General features: G+C 40.6%; 1 protein-coding gene across 10 annotated transcripts in view; it reads left to right on the forward strand.

Moving 5' to 3' along the window:
* CPLANE1 (ciliogenesis and planar polarity effector complex subunit 1) overlaps positions 1-17,053 on the forward strand; it is a 119,535-nt gene extending 102,482 nt beyond the window's left edge. For 4 of the 10 annotated variants that reach the window (XM_057708118.1, XM_057708126.1, XM_057708119.1 and 1 more), the window contains 4 exons: positions 910-1,037; positions 3,869-3,943; positions 15,106-15,278; positions 15,728-17,052. In XM_057708118.1, the coding sequence (XP_057564101.1) occupies positions 910-1,037; positions 3,869-3,943; positions 15,106-15,278; positions 15,728-15,901 (550 nt within the window). In that variant the 3' untranslated portion in view covers positions 15,902-17,052. Of the gene's footprint in view, positions 1-909; positions 1,038-3,868; positions 3,944-4,653; positions 6,965-14,943; positions 15,004-15,105; positions 15,279-15,727 lie in introns of those variants that run through there. The other 6 variants (XM_057708115.1, XM_057708116.1, XR_009049125.1 and 3 more) reach the window with 5 other exon arrangements.
* Positions 17,054-21,444: the final 4,391 nt, after the last annotated feature.

Genomic DNA, 21,444 nt, shown 5'->3' on the forward strand with positions numbered 1-21,444 from the left:
CAAGCGTGATAGGTATGAAGTGCTGTTGTGAATCAGGTTCCGGGTACTTGCTCTGAATTACGATAATAAAGCGAAGGGGAAAATGGTGCCGTAAGTATGAGGTCTTTATTAGCTTATAGAATCACCAAGGAGAAAGACAAAAATGTCATTAAATCTGTAATTAAGATCTAACAAAGCACCTCGGTATGCCTCATACAACTTTTATATCTGTTTTTTCCTTTTCAGTAGTTTTTGTTCATAATTCCTCCTGTAATTTGCCTCCTGACTGCTCTCCCTGTTTCTCCACCGGGCTCCGCTCTTGCAGAAACAGTCCTCACCTGCTTACCGCTTCTTCCTCTGCTGTTTCTTGCCGCCCCTCCCAGTCACTGCTGGTTCAGTTGTAGATACCGTTACATGTTTCTTCTTAAATCAGTGACCTGCGCTAGGTTTGCATATGAGTTCATTAGGCAGGAATTAATTAAGCGTAAAATGCTAAAGAAAAGCACCCAAGCATAAAGTTTCTTATATATGGCAAACAAACACTTAAGAGCCTGTAGGAAATGCTACCACACAAACCTAGATGTAATCAGATTACTTGTGTGTGTGTGAGATTTGGTGTGTAATCAAAATAGCAGAGACCCCCCCCCCTTGAATATTTCCTAAAATAATGCATGGTATTTAGTACATAAATAACTGCCAAATGTATAAAGCATTTGAAATGGATAGATAATAAAAAAAATTATCTGAAAAAAAAGAGTGATGTTTGAGATATGAGGAGTTATTATACACTAACTGCATCACTGAGGTGTGAAATAAGCAAGGTGAAATAAATACAGTAATCTGAGCTGGAATTAGAATCTTTTGAAATATTATCATTTATCACTGATAGGTGATTCTAGGAATATAATAACTATGTAATTTCTACTTTAGAGAGAATCGACACGGGCAGAATTTTCCACTACATAGACCTGGAAACGTCAGCCACATATCCACCAAATCAAGTTATACCCAAAAGGGGAGACCTTCTGGGCAACCTCATTGCTCACCTTGGCCACGTGGTAAGACTTACAGCTTTTTTTTATCTTGTGTAATTTGGACCTATTCTTTCTTGTCTCCAAAGTTGTGTTTTCATTAGTAAAAATTATAAATCTTAGTAAAAAGCAGTTCCCATTTCAACAGAATGCAAGGGATTGATAAAAACTTAGCTGTTCTGGGATTTTGTTCTATTCTTTGAGAAGAGCCTAGGAATGTTTTTAAACTAATGGCCTTTTTGGAATAGAATTTGAACAGTCAGTTCTGTGTGATATGACTTCTTTAGGGATGTTTCTTTTGTGTGTCTGGCTAAAGATGTAGGCATTTTTACAGATCAAGTTCTGATAGATTTCAGGATGGATATATCACAGAGGAGGAATACTAAGAGGCTCAGATTGAAATAATACCACATTTTTATCCTTTTTGAATATTCTTTTCCACATTTGAAGATACATTATCTGTTATTTATTGCTAGCCTTTTTAAGTTAATTTTGCGATATTTGGGTTTTAATTACTAAAGTAAAACATACCTATTTGTTTAAAAATGTATAACCATAGCTAACATGTGGTATAAATGCATACAGCTAAGAATGTATAATAATAACTAATGTGCCAGGTTCTGTTTAAGCACTTGAATTACAACTCTGTGAGAAAGGTATTATTATGTTCCCATTTTAAACACGAGAAAGCCAAGGCAGAGAAAGTTGAAGTAACTGCCTCAGATCAGACATCTAGGAAGTGGTAGAGTCCGGATTGAAACCCAGTCTGCACCTAGAGCCACCACACCTCGAACCTGAACTTTAGTGCGCACCTCTATCGAAAAGATTGAAATTCCCATAAATTCCAATCCTTTCGATAAAACGTTGTAGTTTGGTTAACTCCTGCTTTTGATTGACAAATTACAATAAGAAAACACTGCTCTTTTTAAAACTAGAATTTCAAAATAGTAACCATTTAAAACATTTTTTTAAATTTTATTTTATACCCCATACATTTACCAAAATTAAAGACATATCCAAAATTGAAAAGGATTTTAAACTTGAATCATAGTTTCTTAATGTCAGCTGGAAAAGTCTTGGATTATGTCTTTTTCTTGGACCTGTCCAATGTCAGGGCTGTATCGTTACCTTGAACTTGACTGGGCTGAAGCCTTGGCCCTCTTTGGTCCCCTTATACCTGCCTTTGCTGAGCTATGCTAGATGAGGTGGTGCTGCTGCCCGGGGACTCAGAAGTCCTCAGTGACCCCCACCCCATGAAGAGCCTCTCCCTGGCCTTGAAAGTGTCCTCCCCTTCTGCCTCCTTGGCCCCCTTTCCACACGTAATGTGGATAATCCACGACCCTCGCAGGCCTGTTTTCCAGACACATGCTGTGCACTCCCATCCCTGCGCTGAAAGTTTCCCTTTACCTCCGTTGCCTCCCCTCTGGGTCTTGGAAGACATCCCTAATTTTAATTCTTTAGTTCTTCCAACCTGATATAATGAATTTTAACATCCATATTTTCATTTTTAGATTGGCTAATACTTAACTTGCCTGGTGGTTGTGAATATTAGAGACAGATAATAGCATTGGTAACTAAAATAGTTGTGGGTTTTCTTTGGTCCTCTGAACGCTCAGTCCCATGTTTCTGCCCCTCATGAGGTACTGCTGCAACAGGTCTTATGCTGCTTATAAACTTGGTTATGTCCCATGATAGACTAAATGTTTTGAGGGTAGCAACACTCTCTTCAACTAATGTTACCCCTTCACGTTAAACAAAGGAAATAATTGAATAATTGGGGAAATGGAGGGGAAAAGGCTATTTAGCTTTTTTGCATAAAAATAGCTATTTACAAACTACTTACTGTTCAAGAATATCAATGGGCAGGTATTATAGTATGTATGCGGTGTCATAGGACGCCATATGCCTAGCTGTTATCCTAGCTGACCTGTCACTTAGCTTCCCTGGACCTCTGAGGCAAAGGTGGGAGAGGCAACCGAAGGGACGGTGAACTCGCTGGCCTCCCTGACTGCCTCTGCCGCATCTGGAACCCAGCCATTCCCCCTAGCAGTGGCAGAAACTGGGCTCTTCCCAGTCAGCAGTACAGACGACCTGAGCCACTGGGGCACGTCCAGTCGTGGCACAGGTGGGAGGTGCAGATTTTAAAATCCCTGCAGTTCTTCTGTAAAAGAAGTTTTCCTGAAAATACTTGTGCATTTGGCTGTATGTTGCTATCTGTCTTTTACACAGCAGTAGACGATTTCTGGCTACTTTCTTCAGCCCTGCATGCAAACTGTTATACTCAAGGGTTCTTTTTGCTTGTTTTTAATTCTGTCAAAAACGGTATATAAAGACTATATGGTAAGTATCTGAGAGGCATCAGAGGCATAAATAATGGGTCTAGCCTCTGAAATCATCCGGGCCTAGGTCCACAGCCCAGCACTGCTGCTTACTTGGTGCCCTCAGATGTGTTTTCTAAAATCTACCTCACAGAGTTGAGGATTGTAAGTAAAACATTTTGCATAACATGCAATGGTTGTTACTAACCCTGGAATTTAAGAAACCTTAGCTGATCATTCTCTTGGCATTTTGTCTAGGTGTTTACGGATAATACGCTTATATGCCTGGCTTTTCCAGGTGCCAGAGATGTTGTCAAGGCACATTTGTCATATGAGAAAGGTCCGTGGTTGTGCTATAAGGATACCAGGTCTCAAAGCAGACTATCCCTTCCTTCATCTTTGCTTTCTTGATTCAAATCAACCACCATTTATTGGGCCCCTACTAATCAGAAGATTTCTGTCCTCAAAGAACTTGCAACATGAAAGGTGAAAAATCATGCATGCATACGCAAGGCTAAAGAAGTTTGCCTGTCTTTATAGGAACTGCTACTTTTACCAGACAGAGGAAAGCTGGTGGAGCCAAAGTGGCGGCAAGAAAGGCTGTGCCGTCACCAGGTACTGTCCGGAAGGGCACGGGATAAAGAGTAGAAAGTTCTTGGGCTAATACTAACAATTTTTAAATCATAAATCTCTTAGAAGTGTCAATACGGATTTCAGTATGAAGAGTGTGGCTGGGTGGTGGTAATGGGCTTGATAAGCACAGGGCTGAACATAAAAACAAGCATCCAGGAAGGTGCTGTGATCACGTAGCCATGGAGCACACAGACCCTGAAGGTTGGCCACATGGGCTCTGCCCTGGTCACCTAGAGAGAGGGAAGTCATGCCTCATTATCTCAGTTCCCAGCAGCTCCCCCACCCACCCCTCAACGGCTGTTCCTCCTCACAAGTTAGAAAATAGTTCCACGTTCATCCTCCTCTTAGCTCTCTCCAGCAAACCCTGTAGATAGTCAGGGCAACGCTTATCCCCATCTTACAGCCGAGGAAACTGAGGTGCAGAGAAGTTAAGTGGCCTGCTCAAATCCCCTTAGACAATAGGAAGACTAGCTAGTAGTTGTAGAGAATTTACTCGATGCCAAACATTGTGTTAACACCTTATGTGCATGATCTCATTTAACCCAGTGATGGGTCTGTGGAATTAAAGAGCTAAGTTTGATGGGAATAATGAGGAAACACTAGTTCATATGTACCATGAAACTGATGAGAAACGTGAATTAATCTGTTCGTGTTGTTATGCCTCTCTCCACTGCTGTCTCCTTTCTTTGCAGATTCATCTTTGAGTTTACACATCACATCTCTCTTCAGCTGTGTCTATCTGCTGTTTAACTCATTTATCAACTTTTAATGTTGATGGCTAAACCTTCTAGAAATTCTCCTTGGTCCTTTCCATACTTTCCCCCCACTGTATGCATTAAAACCCAAGCCTCTAGTTATTAGAGGCCTAGAAGCATCGTTTCCTATGCTTTTAATCTTATAATCCCAGGCCAGTCTTTTTCTTTCAGAGTCTCTCATTTTAATCTTTTGTAAGCTATTTTCTAGTTTAGAGTACCCCATAGCTTTTTATTCTTTCTGAGCAAATATTGAACAATGTTTGTTTTAATAGATAAAATGCCCCAAAATACAGTGTTACTCCTAAAAACAGCTGTACCTTTGTATTGTATTTTGAAAGCTCCAGAGACCCAGGGTTTTGTGTTCTTGAAGTGATACGATCTAGCATGAGACCTTGTCCATAGAAAGGCAAAGAGAAGTATTTCTTTCGTTATCCAGGGATAGCCCTGCCTCTGAGACTGTGACTTCAGGTTTCTAGCTTGGGTGTGTGTCTAGACTGTGGCCTAATAATTGACACAGGTAGTGCAAGAGGAGAGGCAGGGTTTTATTCTGGGGGAGGTGGAGCTGATGGATTTAGTGTACTGTTCAGTTTCGGTTCCTCAGGCGAGACTACGTGCAGTTGTTTGGCAATAAAGAAACTGAGAGGCAGCATCCGCTCTCCTGCGGAGAAAGAAGCTGCTTTAAGGGGATGCTGGTGCATTTGCCCACTAGTTTGCACTGTGGGGTTTCTTCCTGATACATCACTTACCTTTGACCTTAGAAAGCTTTCCCTGGCCACACTGGGGCAGGAGCACCGCACCTGCAGAAGCTTTGCACATGCTCCGTTTTACAGAATTTATTTCCTATTGTATTTTTATCTCAAAATTGGATATCCCAAATAAATCTAGAGAAATGCACTTGAATCTGAAGTGTAGGAAATTACCAAGCCATCCCTGCTGTAAAGCAAGGTGAGAGAAAGCCATTGATAGCTTCTCAAGTTTTGTAGATACACCACAGGTAAAGGTTTACCCTAAAATGTAGGCTTATTAAAACTTGGTATCAGCAGACTTGGTGATGATGTGTCATTCTTTCTAGATGGCAGTAATTATGTTCATTTGACTAAACAAGAGTATTAAAGACTAGATGCCAAATTAATTGTAGCGGAGATAGGGGTGGGATTATTAGTGGTCACAGTCTTTGCTAATCTCTTATCATACCTAGAAGACTTGAAGGAACAAGTTCAGAGCCCCGCCTCCATTGTTTGCATCTACTCTGGAGAGACAGGCTACCCCTGTACCCACAATACTGCTTGACTACCTGCTGGTTTCTTTTTCTTTTTTTTAGTCCTCAGTCTCAACCTTTTCTGTTTTACCAGCTCTTTTTTTTTTTAAACTCAGTGTGTTCACATGTGCATTCCGATTGTCCATTCATAGATATTTTTTCTTCACAGTTTTAAAAAAAAATTGTTCCTTAGTAACATTTACTGAAATAATTATTTTAACATGGAACTTTCAATCACATCCCCAAATACCTAGTGATGTCTTTAAATAGCAGGAAAAAAAGTCAACCTTTTTTCAGCTAGAGCACAGCTCTCACATTGGATTCTAAAGTGGTGACCACAGGTGCTGTGGAATGATGTGAACTTTATTTCTTTCTGTTTCAAACTCTAATCAAGGGTCGGAAACAGAAGAATCCCTAAGGATCCCCTAAGCCACCCTTCTCCCTATAATCCAGGAAGCAAGCTATTGGAAAGCTGCTGCCTTGGGGATCCAGATTAATAGAACCATTTCTTACTTACAGATGTGAAGAGTATCCAAAAGGGCCCTCCAAGTACTATTCTCCTCTCACCCTAAAGAACAGGAAGTTAACGTATTAGCTCAGGTTCTAGGCATAGAGATTCTCTCTCACCTTGGGCAAATTACATAACCTCTCTAAGCCTCACCTTCCTCATCTGCAAAATGGGGATAGTAACCCTTCTCCCATAGGACTTTCTTGAAGAATATTCACTCTGTAGCAGTCCATTGAGTCCTGCTACTTACCAGACACTGTTAGGAACAACACAGACAGTAGCACAAAGAATAAGATATGGGAGACCTTGAAGGTCTCTTTGAGAAGGTGTCATTGGAATGAAGATGCTGAATGATGAAAAGGGGGTTGTCATGTAAAGATAAAGAAGAACAGTTCCAGACGGAGAGAAGAGCAAGTTCAAAGCCCTGCTACAGAGGCAGTTTTGGTGTGACAGAGGAGATCAGTGTGGGAACATGGCCAGAGGTATGGTTGAGAGGCTAAGGCAAAGGGTCTGGATTTTACTCTGGATTCAGTGGGACTCCATTGGAGGGAATTAAGCAGGGAGATAATATAATTTATGTTTTACAACATGTGGGAGAAAAAACAGTTGTCAGCAGACAACCACAGAGATACTGCTTGGACTAGGGTTATAATAATGAAAATTGGGGAAAGTCATTTGACTGGAATGTATTTTGAAGATAGACCAAATTAAAACTTGCTGTTAGATAGGTTATAGAATGTGTAAGAAAGAGAAGGATAACGGACAATTGGATTTTAACCTGAGTATTTTCTGGGATGGGGAAGACTATTGGAGGAGTGGGGTAGAAATTAACAGTTTGGTTTTGGACATGTTAAGATGGGGATGTTTATTGCACATCCGAGGCAAGGTGTCAAGAAGGCCATTTGTACTATGAAGCTAGAGGTACAGGTTTGAGAGTTGTCAGAATGTAGGTGTTTTCAGCTGTAAGGGTGTAGATGTGTAAGAGGACAAGGACCAGGGCCTGGGGTTCTCTGGGAATTCAAGGGACTGAATGTAGGTAGAGTGAATAGCCCATAGTAAATGCCAAAATGTGCGTTGCTGTTATTGTTTTTTTTTTTTTTTTTTTTGGAGGGGAGTGCTTATTTCTTGGAGGTATCCTTACCTTAGCATATGAGGTTGATAGAGTGATGGAAGGCCAGGTGCCCCGAACTTCAGCAGTCTGTTACCTCTTCTTCCCCCCTTCAAGGACCCACAGGACCTGTGTTTACTTTCCATCGTACCCCACATGTACACCCATCTTGGGTGTTTTCTTCAGGTCACCTGGTTGGGGGAGGTGATGGAATAGACTGTCTTGTAATACTGGCTTTGGAACATGAAGTGTGTTAGGTGGGGCAAGCTCCTCCAGGGCTGTGTGCAGAGAGGCACTGTTGGTGGGCAGATCTGCTAAGCTGCCTCTGGGCATGAGGTGGGATGAATGTTTCTTTTCAACAAATACTGATATTGAGTAAGGAGAAAGGGAGCCATAATGTGTGGTTACTGCACTTACCCCGAAACCTGTGCCCAAAGGCAGATTGTAGGCGTGACGCCCTAGTGGAGAACATCACTCCTGGGAAGCTTCCACAAGACTTTCCATAAGAGGCAAGGAAGGCCCAGCTCTCTGAGTTCACCCAACTTGGAAGCTGGAACTTCTCCAGAGTCCATTTTTTTTCTGTGGCTTCTCCTCCCTGGACTCTCTTGTCCTACAGCTTGCCATTACTTTTAAATTCAAGTGGCCAGAGGAGACAGAGATAAGATGGTAGAGTAGAAGGACATGAGCTCACCTCTTCTTAGGAAAACACCAAAATAACAACTAACTGCTGAACAACCATCAAAACAAAGAAACAAAACCAACAAAAAACCCCAAAACAAACCTCTGGAACCTACCAGAAAGATATCCTACATCCAAAGACAAGCCACAACAAGACAATAGGAGGGGTGAAACTGTGATAAAATCAAATCCCATACCCATTGGTTGGCGACCCACAAAATGGAAAATAATCATACCACAGAAGCTCTCCCATAGGAGTGAAGGTTCTGAGCCCCAGGTCGGGCTCCCTAGCTGGGGGGTCTGGCAGTAGGAGGAGGAGCCCCCAGAGAATCTGGCTTTGAAAACCAGTGGGGTTTGGTTGCAGGAATTCCACAGGACTGGGGGAAACAGAAACTTTTCTCTTAGAGGGTGCACATAAAGTCTCTCCCAGGGAAAACGCAGTGAGCTTATAAGAGCCTGGGCCAGACCTGCCTGTTAGTATTGGAGGGTCTGCTGTGGAGACAGAGGGCAGCTGTGGCTCACGGCATGGACAAGACACAGTGTTAGTTCTGGGTATTACTCACTGGCGTGAGCCCTCCTGGAGACTGCCGTTTTCTCACCAAGACCTGGCCCCACCCAACAACCTGTAGGCTCCAGTGCTGGGATGCCTCAGGCCAAGCAACCAACCGGGTGGGAGCACAGCCCCAGCCATCAGCAGACAGGCTGCTTAAAGTCTTCCTGATCACATGGCTGCCCACTAAACACACCCCTTGACACTGCCCTGCCCACCAGAGGGACAGGACCCAGTCCACCCACCAGTGGGCAGGAACCCGTCCCTCCCACTAGGAAGCCTGTAGCCTGCAGAACAGAAACCATAATCACAGAAACATAGACAAAGTGAGATGGCACTGGCACCAGCATTCACATTACAGGGCTCCCAGAAGGAGAAGAACGAGACAAAGGACTGGGTCAATATTTGAAAATATAATAGTGGAAAACTTTCCCTAACATGGAAAAGGAAACAGTCATCCAAGTCCAAGGAAGCACAGGGAGTCCTAGGCAGGATAAACCCAAGGAAGAACACACTAAGACACAGTAATCAAATGGACAAAAATTAAAGACAAAAAATATTAAAAGCAACAGATAACATACAAGGGAATTCCCATAACGTTATTAGCTGATTTCTCAGCAGAAACTCTGCAGGTCAGAAGGGAGTAGCATGATCTATTTAAAGTTATGAAAAGGAAGAACCTGCAGCCAAGAATACTCTACCCAGCGAGGCTCTCATTCAGATTTGATGGAGAAATCAAAAGCTTTACAGACAAGCCAAAGCTAAGAGAATTCAGTACTACCAGATAAGCTTTGCAACAAATGCTAAAGGAACTTCTCTAGGCAGAAAAGAAAAGGCCACAGCTAGAAACAAAAGTATGAATGGAAAAGCTCACCAGTAAAGGCAAACATATAGTAAAGGTAGGAGAACAACGACACACAAGTATGATATCAAAACCAGCAATCGTGAGAAGAGAGTACAAATGGAGGATATTGGAAATGTGTTTGAAATTAAACGACCAGCAACTTAAAACAATCTTGTTTATGTAGACTGCTATATCGAAACCTCATGGTAACTGCAAACTGAAAATCTACAGTAGGTGCACACACAAAAAAGAAAAAGGAGTCCAAACACAACACAAAATGTAGTCATCAAATCAAAAGAGAACAAAAGAGGAAGTGAAGAAAAAAGATCTATAAAAACAAATCCAACACAATTAACAAAATGGCAGTAAGAACATACATGTCAATAATTACCTTAAACATAAACTGATTAAATGCTCCAACCAAAAGATATAGACTGGCTGAATGGATACAAAAAGACCTGTATATGTGCTGTCTACAAGAGACCCTCTTCAGATCTAAGGACACATAGTGAAAGTGAGGGGATGGAAAAAGGTATCCCATGCAAATGGAAATCAAAAGAAAGCTGGAGTAGCAATACTCATGTCAGACAAAATAAACTTTAAAATAAAGACTGTTACAAGAGACAAAGAAGGACACTATATTATGATCAAGGAATCAATTCAAGAAGAAGATATAATAATTGTAAATATTTATGCACCCAACATAGGAGCACCTCAATATATAAGGCAAATACTAACAGCCATAAAAGGAGAAATCGACAGTAACACAATAATAATGGGGGACTTGAACACTCTACTTTCACCAGTGGACAGATCATCCAGACAGAAAATCAATAAGGAAACACAGGCTTTAAATTACATATTAGACCAGCTAGACCTAATTGATATTTATAGGACATTCCATCTGAAACGAGCAGAATACAGATGCTTCTCAAGTGCACATGGAACATTCTCCAGAACTGATCACACGCTGGGCTGCAAAAGCAAGCCTCAGTAAATTTTAAGAAAATTAAAATCATATCAAGCATCTTTTCTGTCCGCAATGCTATGAGGTTAGAAATCAACTACAAGAAAAAAAAAAAAATGAAAACAAACAAAAAAACACCTGTGGAAGGTAAACAATATGCTACTAAACAACCAATGAATCACTGAAGAAATCAAAGAGGAAATCAAGAAATACGTAGACACAAATGACAATGAAAGCTTGATGATCCAAAACCTATGGGACACATCAAAAGCAGTTCTAAGAGGGAAGTTTATAAGCAATACAGTCTTACCTCAGGAAACAAGAAAAATCTCAAATAAACAAGTTAACCTTACACCTAAAGCAACTAGAGAAAGAAGAACAAAATCCAAAGTTAGTAGAAGGAAAGAAATCATAAAGAACAGAGCAGAAATAAATGAAATAGAGATGAAGAAAACAATACAAAAGATAAGTGAAACTAAAGCTGGTTGTTTGAAAAGATAAACAAAATTGACAGAACTTTAGCCAGACTCCTCAAGAAAAAAGGGAGAGGGCTCAAATCAAAAAAATTAGAAATGAATATGGGGAAGTTACAGGACTTCCCTGATGATGCAGTGGTTAAGAATCCACCTGCCAGTGCAGGGGACACAGGTTTGATCCCTGGTCTGGAAAGATCCTGCATGCCGTGGAGCAGCTAAGCCCATGCACTGCAGCTACGAAGCCTGCATGTTCTAGAGCCTGTGTGTTCCAACTGCTGAGCCCATGTGCTACAACTACTCAAGCCCGAGTGCCTAGAGCCCATGCTCTGCAACAAGAGAAACCGTCACCATGAGAAGCCCATGCACAGCAGCAAGGAATAGTTGTCACCCACCACAACTAGACAAAGCCTGCACAGAGCAATGAAGACCCAACACAGCCAAAAAAAAAAAAAGTTACAATGGACACCCAGAAATAGAAAGAAGATTATGAGAGACTACTGCAAGCAACTGTATGCCAATAAAATGGAAAACCTAGAAGAAATGGACAAATTCTTAGGTACAATCTCCCAAGACTGAACCAGGAAGAAATAGAATATATGAAAAGACTGGTCACAAGTACTGAAAGTGAAACTATGATTTAAAAACTTTCAACAAACAAAAGTCCAGGACCAGTTGGCTTCACAGGTGAATTCTGTCAAACAATTAGAGAAGAGCTAACATCTATCCTTCTGAAACTATTACAAAAAAATTGCAGAGGAAGAAATACTCCCAAACTCATTCTATGAGGCCACCATTTCCCTGATACCCAAACCAAAGATACCACAAAAATATTACAGGCCAATATTACCGATGAACATAGATGCAGGACTTCCCTGGTGGCACAGTGGTTAAGAATCTGCCTGCCGAAAGGGAAAAAAAAAAAAAAAAAAGAATCCGCCTGCTAATGCAGGGGACATGGGTTCCATCTCTGGTCCAGGAAGATCCCACATGCCATGGAGCAACTAAATCTGTGTATCACTACTACCGAGCCTGCGCTCTAGAGCCCAAGAGCCACAAATGTTGAGCCCATGTGCCGCAACTACTGAAGCCTGCACGCGTAGAGCCCATGCTCTGCAACAAGAGAAGCCACTGCATTGAGAAGCCCATGTACCACAACTAGAGAAAGCCCACGTGCAGCAACGAAGACCCAATGCAGCAAATAAATAAATAAATAAATAAATAAATAAATAAATAAATAAATAAAATAAATACAAAAATCCTCAACAAAATACTAGCAAACGAAATCCAACAATACATTAAAAGGAACATAGAGCACGATCAAGTGGGATTTAACCCAGGGATACAAGGATTTTTCAATATCTGCAAATCAGTGTGATACACCACATCAACAAATTGAAGAATAAAAACCATATGATCATCTCAATAGAGGCAGAAAAAGATTTTGACAAAATTCAACACCATTTATGATAAAAACTCTCCAGAAAGTGGGCATTGAGGGAACATATCTCAACATAATAAACTCCATATATGACAAACTCACAGCTGTCATCACACAAAATGATGAAAAGCTGAAAGCATTCCCTCTAAGATCAGGAAGAAGACTAGGATGTCCACTCTTGCCACTTTTATTCAACATAGTTTTGGAAGTCCTAGTCACAGCAGTCAGAGAAGAAAAATAAAGAAGAGGAAAAGAAGAAGTAAAACTGTCATTGTTTGCAGATGACATGATACTATACATAGAAAATCTTAAAGATGCTACCAGAAAACTACTAGAGCTCATCAATGAATTTGGTAAACTTGGCAGGATACAAAATGAATACACAGAAATCTCTTGCCTTCCTATACACTGATAATGAAAGATCAGAAAGAGAAATCAAGGAAATCAGTCCCACTTACCATCACATCAAAAAGGATAAAATACCTAGGAATAAACCTACCTAAGGAGGCAAAAGACCTGCACTCCAGAAACTGTAAGACACTGATGAAAGAAATTGAAGATGACACAAACAGATGGAAACATACACCATGTTCTTGGCTTAGAAGAATCAGTATTTTGAAAATGACAATACCACCCAAGGCAATCTACCTATCAAATTACCAGTGTCATTTTTCACAGAACTAGAGCAAAAAAAAATTTAAATTTGTATGGAAACACAAAAGACCCCAAATAGCCAAAGCAATCTGGAGAAAGAAAAATGGAGCTGGAAGAATCAGGCTCCCTGACTTCAGACTATACTACAAAGCTACAGTAATCAAGACAGTATGGTACTGGCACAAAAACCAAAATATAGATCAATGGAACAGAATAGAAAGCCCAGAGATAAACCCATGCACCTATGATCACCTAATCTATGACAAAGAAGGCAAGAATATACAGTGGAGAAAAGACAGTCTCTTCAATGAGTGGTGCTGGGAACGCTGAACAGCTACATGTAAAAGAATGAAATTAGAATAATTCCTAACACCATACACAAAAATAAACTCAAAATTGATTAAAGACCTGAATGTAAGGCCTGACACTGTAAAATTCTTAGAGGAAAACCTAGGCAGAACACTCTCTGACATAAATCACAGCAAGGTCTTTTTTGACCCACCTTTTAGAGTAAGGAAAATAAAAACAAACAAATGAGACTTAATTAAACTTAAAAGCTTTTGCACAGCAAAGGAAACCATAAACAAGATGAAAAGACAACCCTCAGAATGGGAGAAAATATTTGCAAGCAAAGCAACTGATTAACTGATTAATCTCCAGTGTATACAAATAGCTTATGCTGATTAATCTCCAATACATACAAATAGCTCATGCAGCTCAATGTCAAAAAATGAACAACCCAATCAAAATTTAGGTGAAAGACCTAAATAGACATTTCTCCAAAGAAGGCATAAAGATGGCCAACAAATACATGAAAAGATGCTCAACATCACTAATTATTAGAAAAACATAAATCAAAACTACAATGAGGTGTCATCTCACACCAGTCAGAATGGCCATCATCAAAAAATCTACAAACAATAAATGCTGGAGAGGATGTGGAGAAAAGGGAACCCTCTTACACTGTTGGTGGGAGTGTAAATTGATACCACTGTGGAGAACAGTATGGAGATTCCTTAAAAAACTAAAAATAGAACTACCACGTGACCCAGAAGCCCACTACTGGGTGTATCCCCAGAGAACACCATAATTCAAAAAGATACATGCACCCCAGTGTTCATTGCTGCACTATTTACAATAGCCAGGACATGGAAGCAACCTAAATGCCCATCAACAGATGAATGGATAAAGAAGATGTGGCACATATATACAATGGACTATTACTCAACTATTAAGAAGAATGAAAAGAACGAAATAATGCCATTTGCAGCAACATGGATGCACCTGGAGATTATCATACTGAGCAAAGTACATCAGAGAAAGACAAACACCATATGACAGCACTTGTATGCTGAATCTAAAAAAAATGATATAAATGAACTTATTTACAAAACAGAAATAGAGTCACAGACTTAGAGCACAAACTTATGGTTACCAGCAGGGAAGGGTCGGAGGGGAGAGATAGATTGGGAGTTTGGGATCAACATGTACACACTTGCTATATTTAAAGTAGATAACCAACATGGACCTACTGTGTAGCACAGGGAACTCTGCTCAATAATCTGTATTAACCTAAGTGGGAAAAGAACTTGAAAAAGAATAAATTGTGTATATGTACATTGTTGTACACGTGAAACTAACACAACATTGTTAATCAACTGTACTCCAATATAAAATAAAAAGTTTAAAAAAAAAGAAAAAAAAAAGAGGTGGCCAGAATTCAATTTCCTTCTCTCACACCAACAGAACAGGAGTTGCTAGAATCCTAAAGCCAACCATAACCAGACCTTGCGTTTCAGATATTAGGTAAGATGTGACTGTCTTGGATTTGATGATAAAAGTCACAATAAGGAACACACTCATAAATGAATCAGTGCTTATGTATGCTTTGTTTTTTTCCCTTGAAAGGCGCTAATGCTCCCTGTCTGCAGTGTACAAAAAATCACAGAAGTACTGGGCTTGCACCTCAAACCAAGGAGGCGTGTATGGAGTATGAGAGAGAGGAGACTGTGGTGAGTCCCTGGATGGTACCTTCAGACATCTGTGCAATTCTCCGCGAGAGTCACAGTTCCCTTCTACAGGTACGCGTTGTTCCAGGTTCCAGTTTGCCTAGTGACTCCTTATGTTCTTTAGGGTTTTAAATTTTTTTATATATTTTCGTGAGATGTAGACATACTGAAAGATTTTGTCTTTCAGAACTTTCCTTGACTGTGTATTTTCTTTTTAACTAAAAAACAAACAGAACACAACACAACAAAAAAAATGTAAGAACAGATAATTGTACTAAAGGTATAAAAATCCGTTCTGTCCACTCTTCGGACCTGGTGCTGGCATCCCATAGTATCCAGTGATAGTCATTCAGCCCGTTGCCAGTCCAGAGCGCTGGGAAGCCACAGCCCTGGTTGCCTTCATGTTTCCTTCACCACCTGGTGGATGAACAGCTCTAGAATCTTTGGAAAACTTAGTTCATGTTCCATTTATTTTTCTCTCCGGCTAGGACCACAGTTGACTGTCTTTCTCAATTTGATAGGACTCATCACCACCTGAAGAAAAGCCGGAGCCGCCTCCTGGGGTGGGTGGCACAGACAGCTGGTCTGAGAGCACGGGCAGCATCCTCAGCAAGCTGGACTGGGACGCTGTTGAGGACATGGTGGCCGGCGTGGAGGACAAGAGCCTGTCTGTCCACTGGGCCCCGGACCTGTGAGATCTGAGTGTCGCTCTGCTTCCACGCAAAGGCCAGCAACTCAGTGATGTAGTTCTGAAAGATTTGTGGGTTTAAGGGAGAGAAGCAATGAAGGAAGCAATGTGGATTTACCACCCGCAGGCATATTATTTCTTGGATTAGACATTTTAAGCGGGAAAATAAACATTTCTCAATAATTTTGTCTTTAAGGGAAAAGGGTTAACTATAGATATATTCTGTGTTTTTGCATTTGATTATCTTTAGGTGTAATTTTGAAATAAATAGTAACTTTCAAGCCAAGCTTGTATAATATTTAAGCTACTTTTAATAAAAATCTTCTATCTTGCCTCCTCCTTTACCCCCTGAGTTTTGAGAAACAACCTTATATGGGTAAACCTGACAGGAAAAAAAAAGTTCTCCTTTCACTGAGTGAAGAAAAATCACACTCTCACCTGAGATGCTCAGTAATGAACTCCATTTTAAAACATATGCTAAAATTGTGTAGCACTTGGCCTAGGAGTGAAGAGGAGCCAGCCACCTTCCACCAGTCCTCAGCTTCTAAGTAAACCAGGTTTCATGTGGGGCAGGTCGTCTGCCCTCTGCCCTGCAGCCTGAAAAGCCTCGCAGGAAGGAAAAGAGGTGCATGCTTTGGGTGGGGAAGAAAGAGACCGCGACTCCTGACTCTACAAGGTTCATGTTAACGTTGTAGAAACCACAGTGCAGAGGTCTGGGTGGTTCTGGTACTGCACCCAAACAGTGTCATAATTTTGGAGATAATTTTTATGAGGAAAAACAAAAAACCTTCACATACTTGTCAATTTTCATTGCAGCATCAAAGAACACTATTATCTGAAAAGGAATATTAAATATTCCTCATTTTCTAACTAAATACCTTCATACACTACAGCCAAAAAAGATGTATTGCAATAGGTTAAATGCAGAAGCTGGTACAAGAATTCAGCTATTGTCTGTTAAACCCACATTAAAGAGATTTGTAAAACTATCAAACAGTCCCACTTGTCTCACTAAATTTTGTTTTGAAATAGTTATTTTTATAAAAATGTGTTATGTGTTAACATTGACTAGGTCATTGCAATTTAAAATAAACATTTTTCTCAGTTTAATTTCTGACATAAATATTGATAGATAAACCCACGTAAACAGAAGCTCTTTGGGCTCAGCAGTAATTCTGATGAATATAAAGAGAACAAAAAGCGTGAGAACTGCTGCTGTGGGGCTGGCCGTGTGAACCGAACTTAGCAGACTGTATAGCGTCAACATTGTACCACTTGACACTTGGCATTCCACTCTCACTACTTCACAAATAAACTGGTTTTATACTAGCATAATTCCTTTTACCTGCTCACTCCTGTTCTGATTTAAACATTCAGTCGGCTCTTAAGGAAATTATCTCCAGTGTTTTTTCATTTCTTCCTGTAGATCCAAATTTCTGTGTCGTGTTCCCCACCAGCCCGAAGATCATCAGCATTTCTTGTCCTGAAGGTCTTCTGGCAATTAATTCTCTCAGGTTTCATTGACTGAACTATGTATCTGTATGTTGCTTTTATCTTTGAAGGACATTTTTTGCATCACTTGTTCTAGGGCAAGGTCTTCACTGCTAAGATGGGCCTTCCTGTGTCTAATCGGGATGGCTGGGGCGCTAACCCGCTGCCAGCAAGGCCTGGCCGCTCTCCCTGGGCGGGGCCTCCACATCCCTTGTTGCCTCCTGTCTCTCAGCCTTACAGTAACAGCTTTCTCGCGGAGCCTCATGTGCTCTCCTGCATGGAATTGAACACGAGCAGCTCAGCTCTTGTCCAAGGACTCACAGGGAGCCCCCACACACAGACGTTTGGGGATCCTCTCTGTCCAGCTTCCTTTTCTCTGTTGCCCTGTCTTGCAGAGTGCAGCCACTGCTACCAGCCTGCACTTCCATCTCTGCCTCCTCAGCTCAGCGGGGCTGCCGTGGTCTGCTTGGACGTAGCTCGTTATGCTGGAGTCAGGATAATACTCTGCAAGCAGAGAGCCGAGCAACTATGACTTACGTCACGAGCTGTCCTTCCCTTGGGGATCAGCGTCTCGTGCTGCATGCTGTCCAGTGTCTAAAGCAGTGGCCTCACGTGTATTTTGTCCAATTTTATGATTAAGGCAGGCAGGCTCGTCACATGCCACTTACTCTGTCATAGCTGGAAGTGGAATCTTCTCTTGGTCTCAGTGAACTTTACATCCATACAGCAAACCTGAAAATGAGGACTGAAGGAGGGTAGAGCATGTCAGCAGAGGACTGATGGTCCTACGCGTATCCAGCCTCAAGCTTGAGTGCGTTCTCATGGACTTCAAAAAACTGCGGTTTGACAACTGTGTAGTATGCCGGACACAGAGGAAACATCCTTACAAGGAAGGGTCTAGGCTTCACATCTTCCAAATGTGGGTTAAAAGAAGCAGTTTCCCTATCTAGATTTTAAGCACGTACCATGCTCGGGAATACCTCCAATTATCAAAAGGATTCCCCACTTTCTCAAAAGTAAATATTATTTTGCACACATTTTTATTAGAAAATATGTAATACAGCATTTAGTATCATGTGTCACTAAACCAAAGCCACATCTGAGTGTCCTACTCTTTATTCCAGCTGAGTTTGGAATCTGTCAGCAAAGGAAGCTTAAACACAAAGCTGCTGCCAAGAAATTATATCCATGGACCTGGCTCAAAAACACCAACTTCAGCCTTTCTTACTTTCCTACTTCAGCTCCTACTGTTTCTAGCCTATAGCATATGCTCAAATGTTTGATGAATTCATGAAAAGCCGTTTTCACTTTTACCCTTTTCCATTTCTCAACAATTCAAATAATTATGTACCATGCCTTGTGTCCTGTTTAGCTTTTCCATAAGAAATCAAACCTTGGATCTTACTGAGGAAATATGAGACAAAGGAATTGTGCAGAAGTCACATTGGTGGCTCTCTAGAACTCCACTTTCCTTTAAACATTGCTTATATACCCTGACCATTCATGTATTTTCAGCATCTGGACTGTGACTCTGTGTCATTAAGGAGACCCTGAGGGAACCTAATGCTTTCATTTTCATAGAAATGTTGAATCTGGGGGACATCTGAGAGGAAAGGAATCCTTGTTAGGTAAGGTTGGTGTGTAGGTTGGTAATGAGGCTATATATGTGGCTTATATGTGGCACCTAGGGCCAACTCCTGTGGCAGGAGGTACCTAGTTGAAGGGAAAAATTTTATATAGGATTTTAAAAAACAGTGATACTAATTTAAAAAGTATTTAAAACATGTTAAAAGCCAGTAAATGTAAAAACAAGCTAATTAAAATAACTTCAATGTTAAGAATTTTAAAATGGTAAAATTTTTTACCATTTGATAAATTATTTTTATTCCTTCTGACCTAATTGAAAGGATAATAAAGGAATTTTAAAATGTATAAATCAAAACAAATATCTGGTACGTGTCAGAGCTGTGATTTGAATTACAGTGTTAAAGTCCGTACAGTGCTAGATCAACCGGTTTGCAAGGCAGAAATAGAGACACAGATGTAGAGAACAAACATATGGACACCAAGTGGGGAAAGCAGGGGTGGGGGTTGGGGGGGCTGGGGTGGGATGAATTGGGAGATTGGGATTGCCATATACACATTACTAAGAAAAAAATCAAATTGTACACTTTAAATATATGCAGTTTATTGCATGTCAATTGTATCTCAATAAAAAAAATTTTTTGAATGTATAAATCAACACAAAGAAAATTGGAGAGGAGATATTACCGGAGGAGAGAAGTTACAGGAGATGTAAGAGGGGGGAGGAAGCCATAATATAATTTGTGCAGAAGAGGACAGTGATGAACAGTGAACTTAAGACTCAGAGCTGACAAGCACAAACAGTGGCGCAGTGAGACAGTCATGGTGAAAGTCTCACACAGAACAGTGCAACTCCTCATCACGGTATCCCTTGTGCAAAGAACTCCCAGCAGCTATGCCCCAGGCAGGAGTCCAGCTTCCCACCTGATTACCTTAGAGCAGAGATCAGCAAATGTGGCCTGCTTTCAGTTCTTGTAAATAAAGTTTTACTGAAAGGCAACCTGCCCTCCATTTACCTGTTATTTACACTGCTTTTGCTCCGGTCAGTGGCAGAGTTGCATAGTTGCTACACAGACCATGTGACTTGCAAAGACTAAAATACTTATTTTCTGACTCTTTAGAGAAAAAGTTTGCCACCTACTGCTCTAGCCTGGAGCCCACCGGATGAAATCCACCTGTACACTCAGAGCTTCAATAAACTTTCTAGTACCTTGCTCTAAAGCTGAATGGACAATTAGGCATCACTTGGTGCGCAGAGAAAGCCCTTTTCGTGAGTCCAAAAAGATCATGCAAGAAATAGAATAAGTGGTTTTTTAAAACTAACAAATTGGAAGGCTCAGGCAATGACAGAGGAAGCCCTATTCTCACACTTCTGTTAATAAAGAGGATTTATATTTCTTATCGGTGGGTGGCAAGAGTTCAACACCAACTGATTCCCATTTTAAAAATGAGTACATGCATTCACCGAGCGTAAGTGTGGCTTCATCCCCCTTGTCCCTGCTCCTGGGTTTCGACGAGTGACAGGCAGCTACTTCAGGAAGCTAAGCAGATTAAGTATTTGCCTTGCAGAATACTCCACCAGCAGACGGACAGATGTCTAGATTTGGGGAAAATGGTAGCCAGCTCGATTGTGGTTGCAGGGCCAGGCTACAGTATATTCTCCACTCTGGCTCTACTGACAATAAAGCTGTTAATTTTACCTCTATCTGACTTCAGTTCATAATTCTAATCAGAACTCCAAGGAGTGAGGAATGTGATTTATCAAGCTCCTTAAATCTGAACACATGAAGCATTGGCTGTGGCTTGAGCTCAGGCCTCCAAATGGCAAGCAAGAAGCCTGCTTTTTAATCTGACACATAGGTATGAGATGTTGCAGTCACGAAATAACAAGTTACTATATGAAAGGAGCAATCAGAGAACAAGAAGAAACTCTTTGAAATTTAAAATATAGCTGAAATAAAAAAAATTTAATAGAAGAGTTAGAAGATAAAATTGAAAAACTCTCAAATATAGAATCAAAAGACCAAAAAAACAGCAAAAAAACATAACTAAGGAGATCAGTCCAGGAAGAATAATATCTAACAGAAATTACAGAAAGAAGAAAGAAACTAAAGGGGAAGAAATTATCACAGAAAATTCACCTTAGCTAGGAACACAGATCAAAAGTCTAACATGCCCTGCAAAATGAATTTTATAAAGAGAGCCACTAAGAAGTATCACAGTGAAATTTTACAATATGAGAATTACAGAAAATATCCTAAGTTTCTAGAGCAGGAAGCACAGGTCATAAACAAAGGAATAATAGTATGGTGGCAGCCCTCTTAACAGCAACAACACAGGCAGGATCACACTTTCAAAGAGAAAATTTTCAATTTAGAATTCTACACCCAGCTATCAACCATGAGGTGAGAATAAAGACATTTTCAGACATCTAATGATTCGAAATTTTGTCCCTTTGTGTCCATTCTTAGGAAA

Source organism: Hippopotamus amphibius, chromosome 15, assembly GCF_030028045.1.
Source record: "Hippopotamus amphibius kiboko isolate mHipAmp2 chromosome 15, mHipAmp2.hap2, whole genome shotgun sequence".
NCBI lineage: Eukaryota > Metazoa > Chordata > Mammalia > Artiodactyla > Hippopotamidae > Hippopotamus > Hippopotamus amphibius.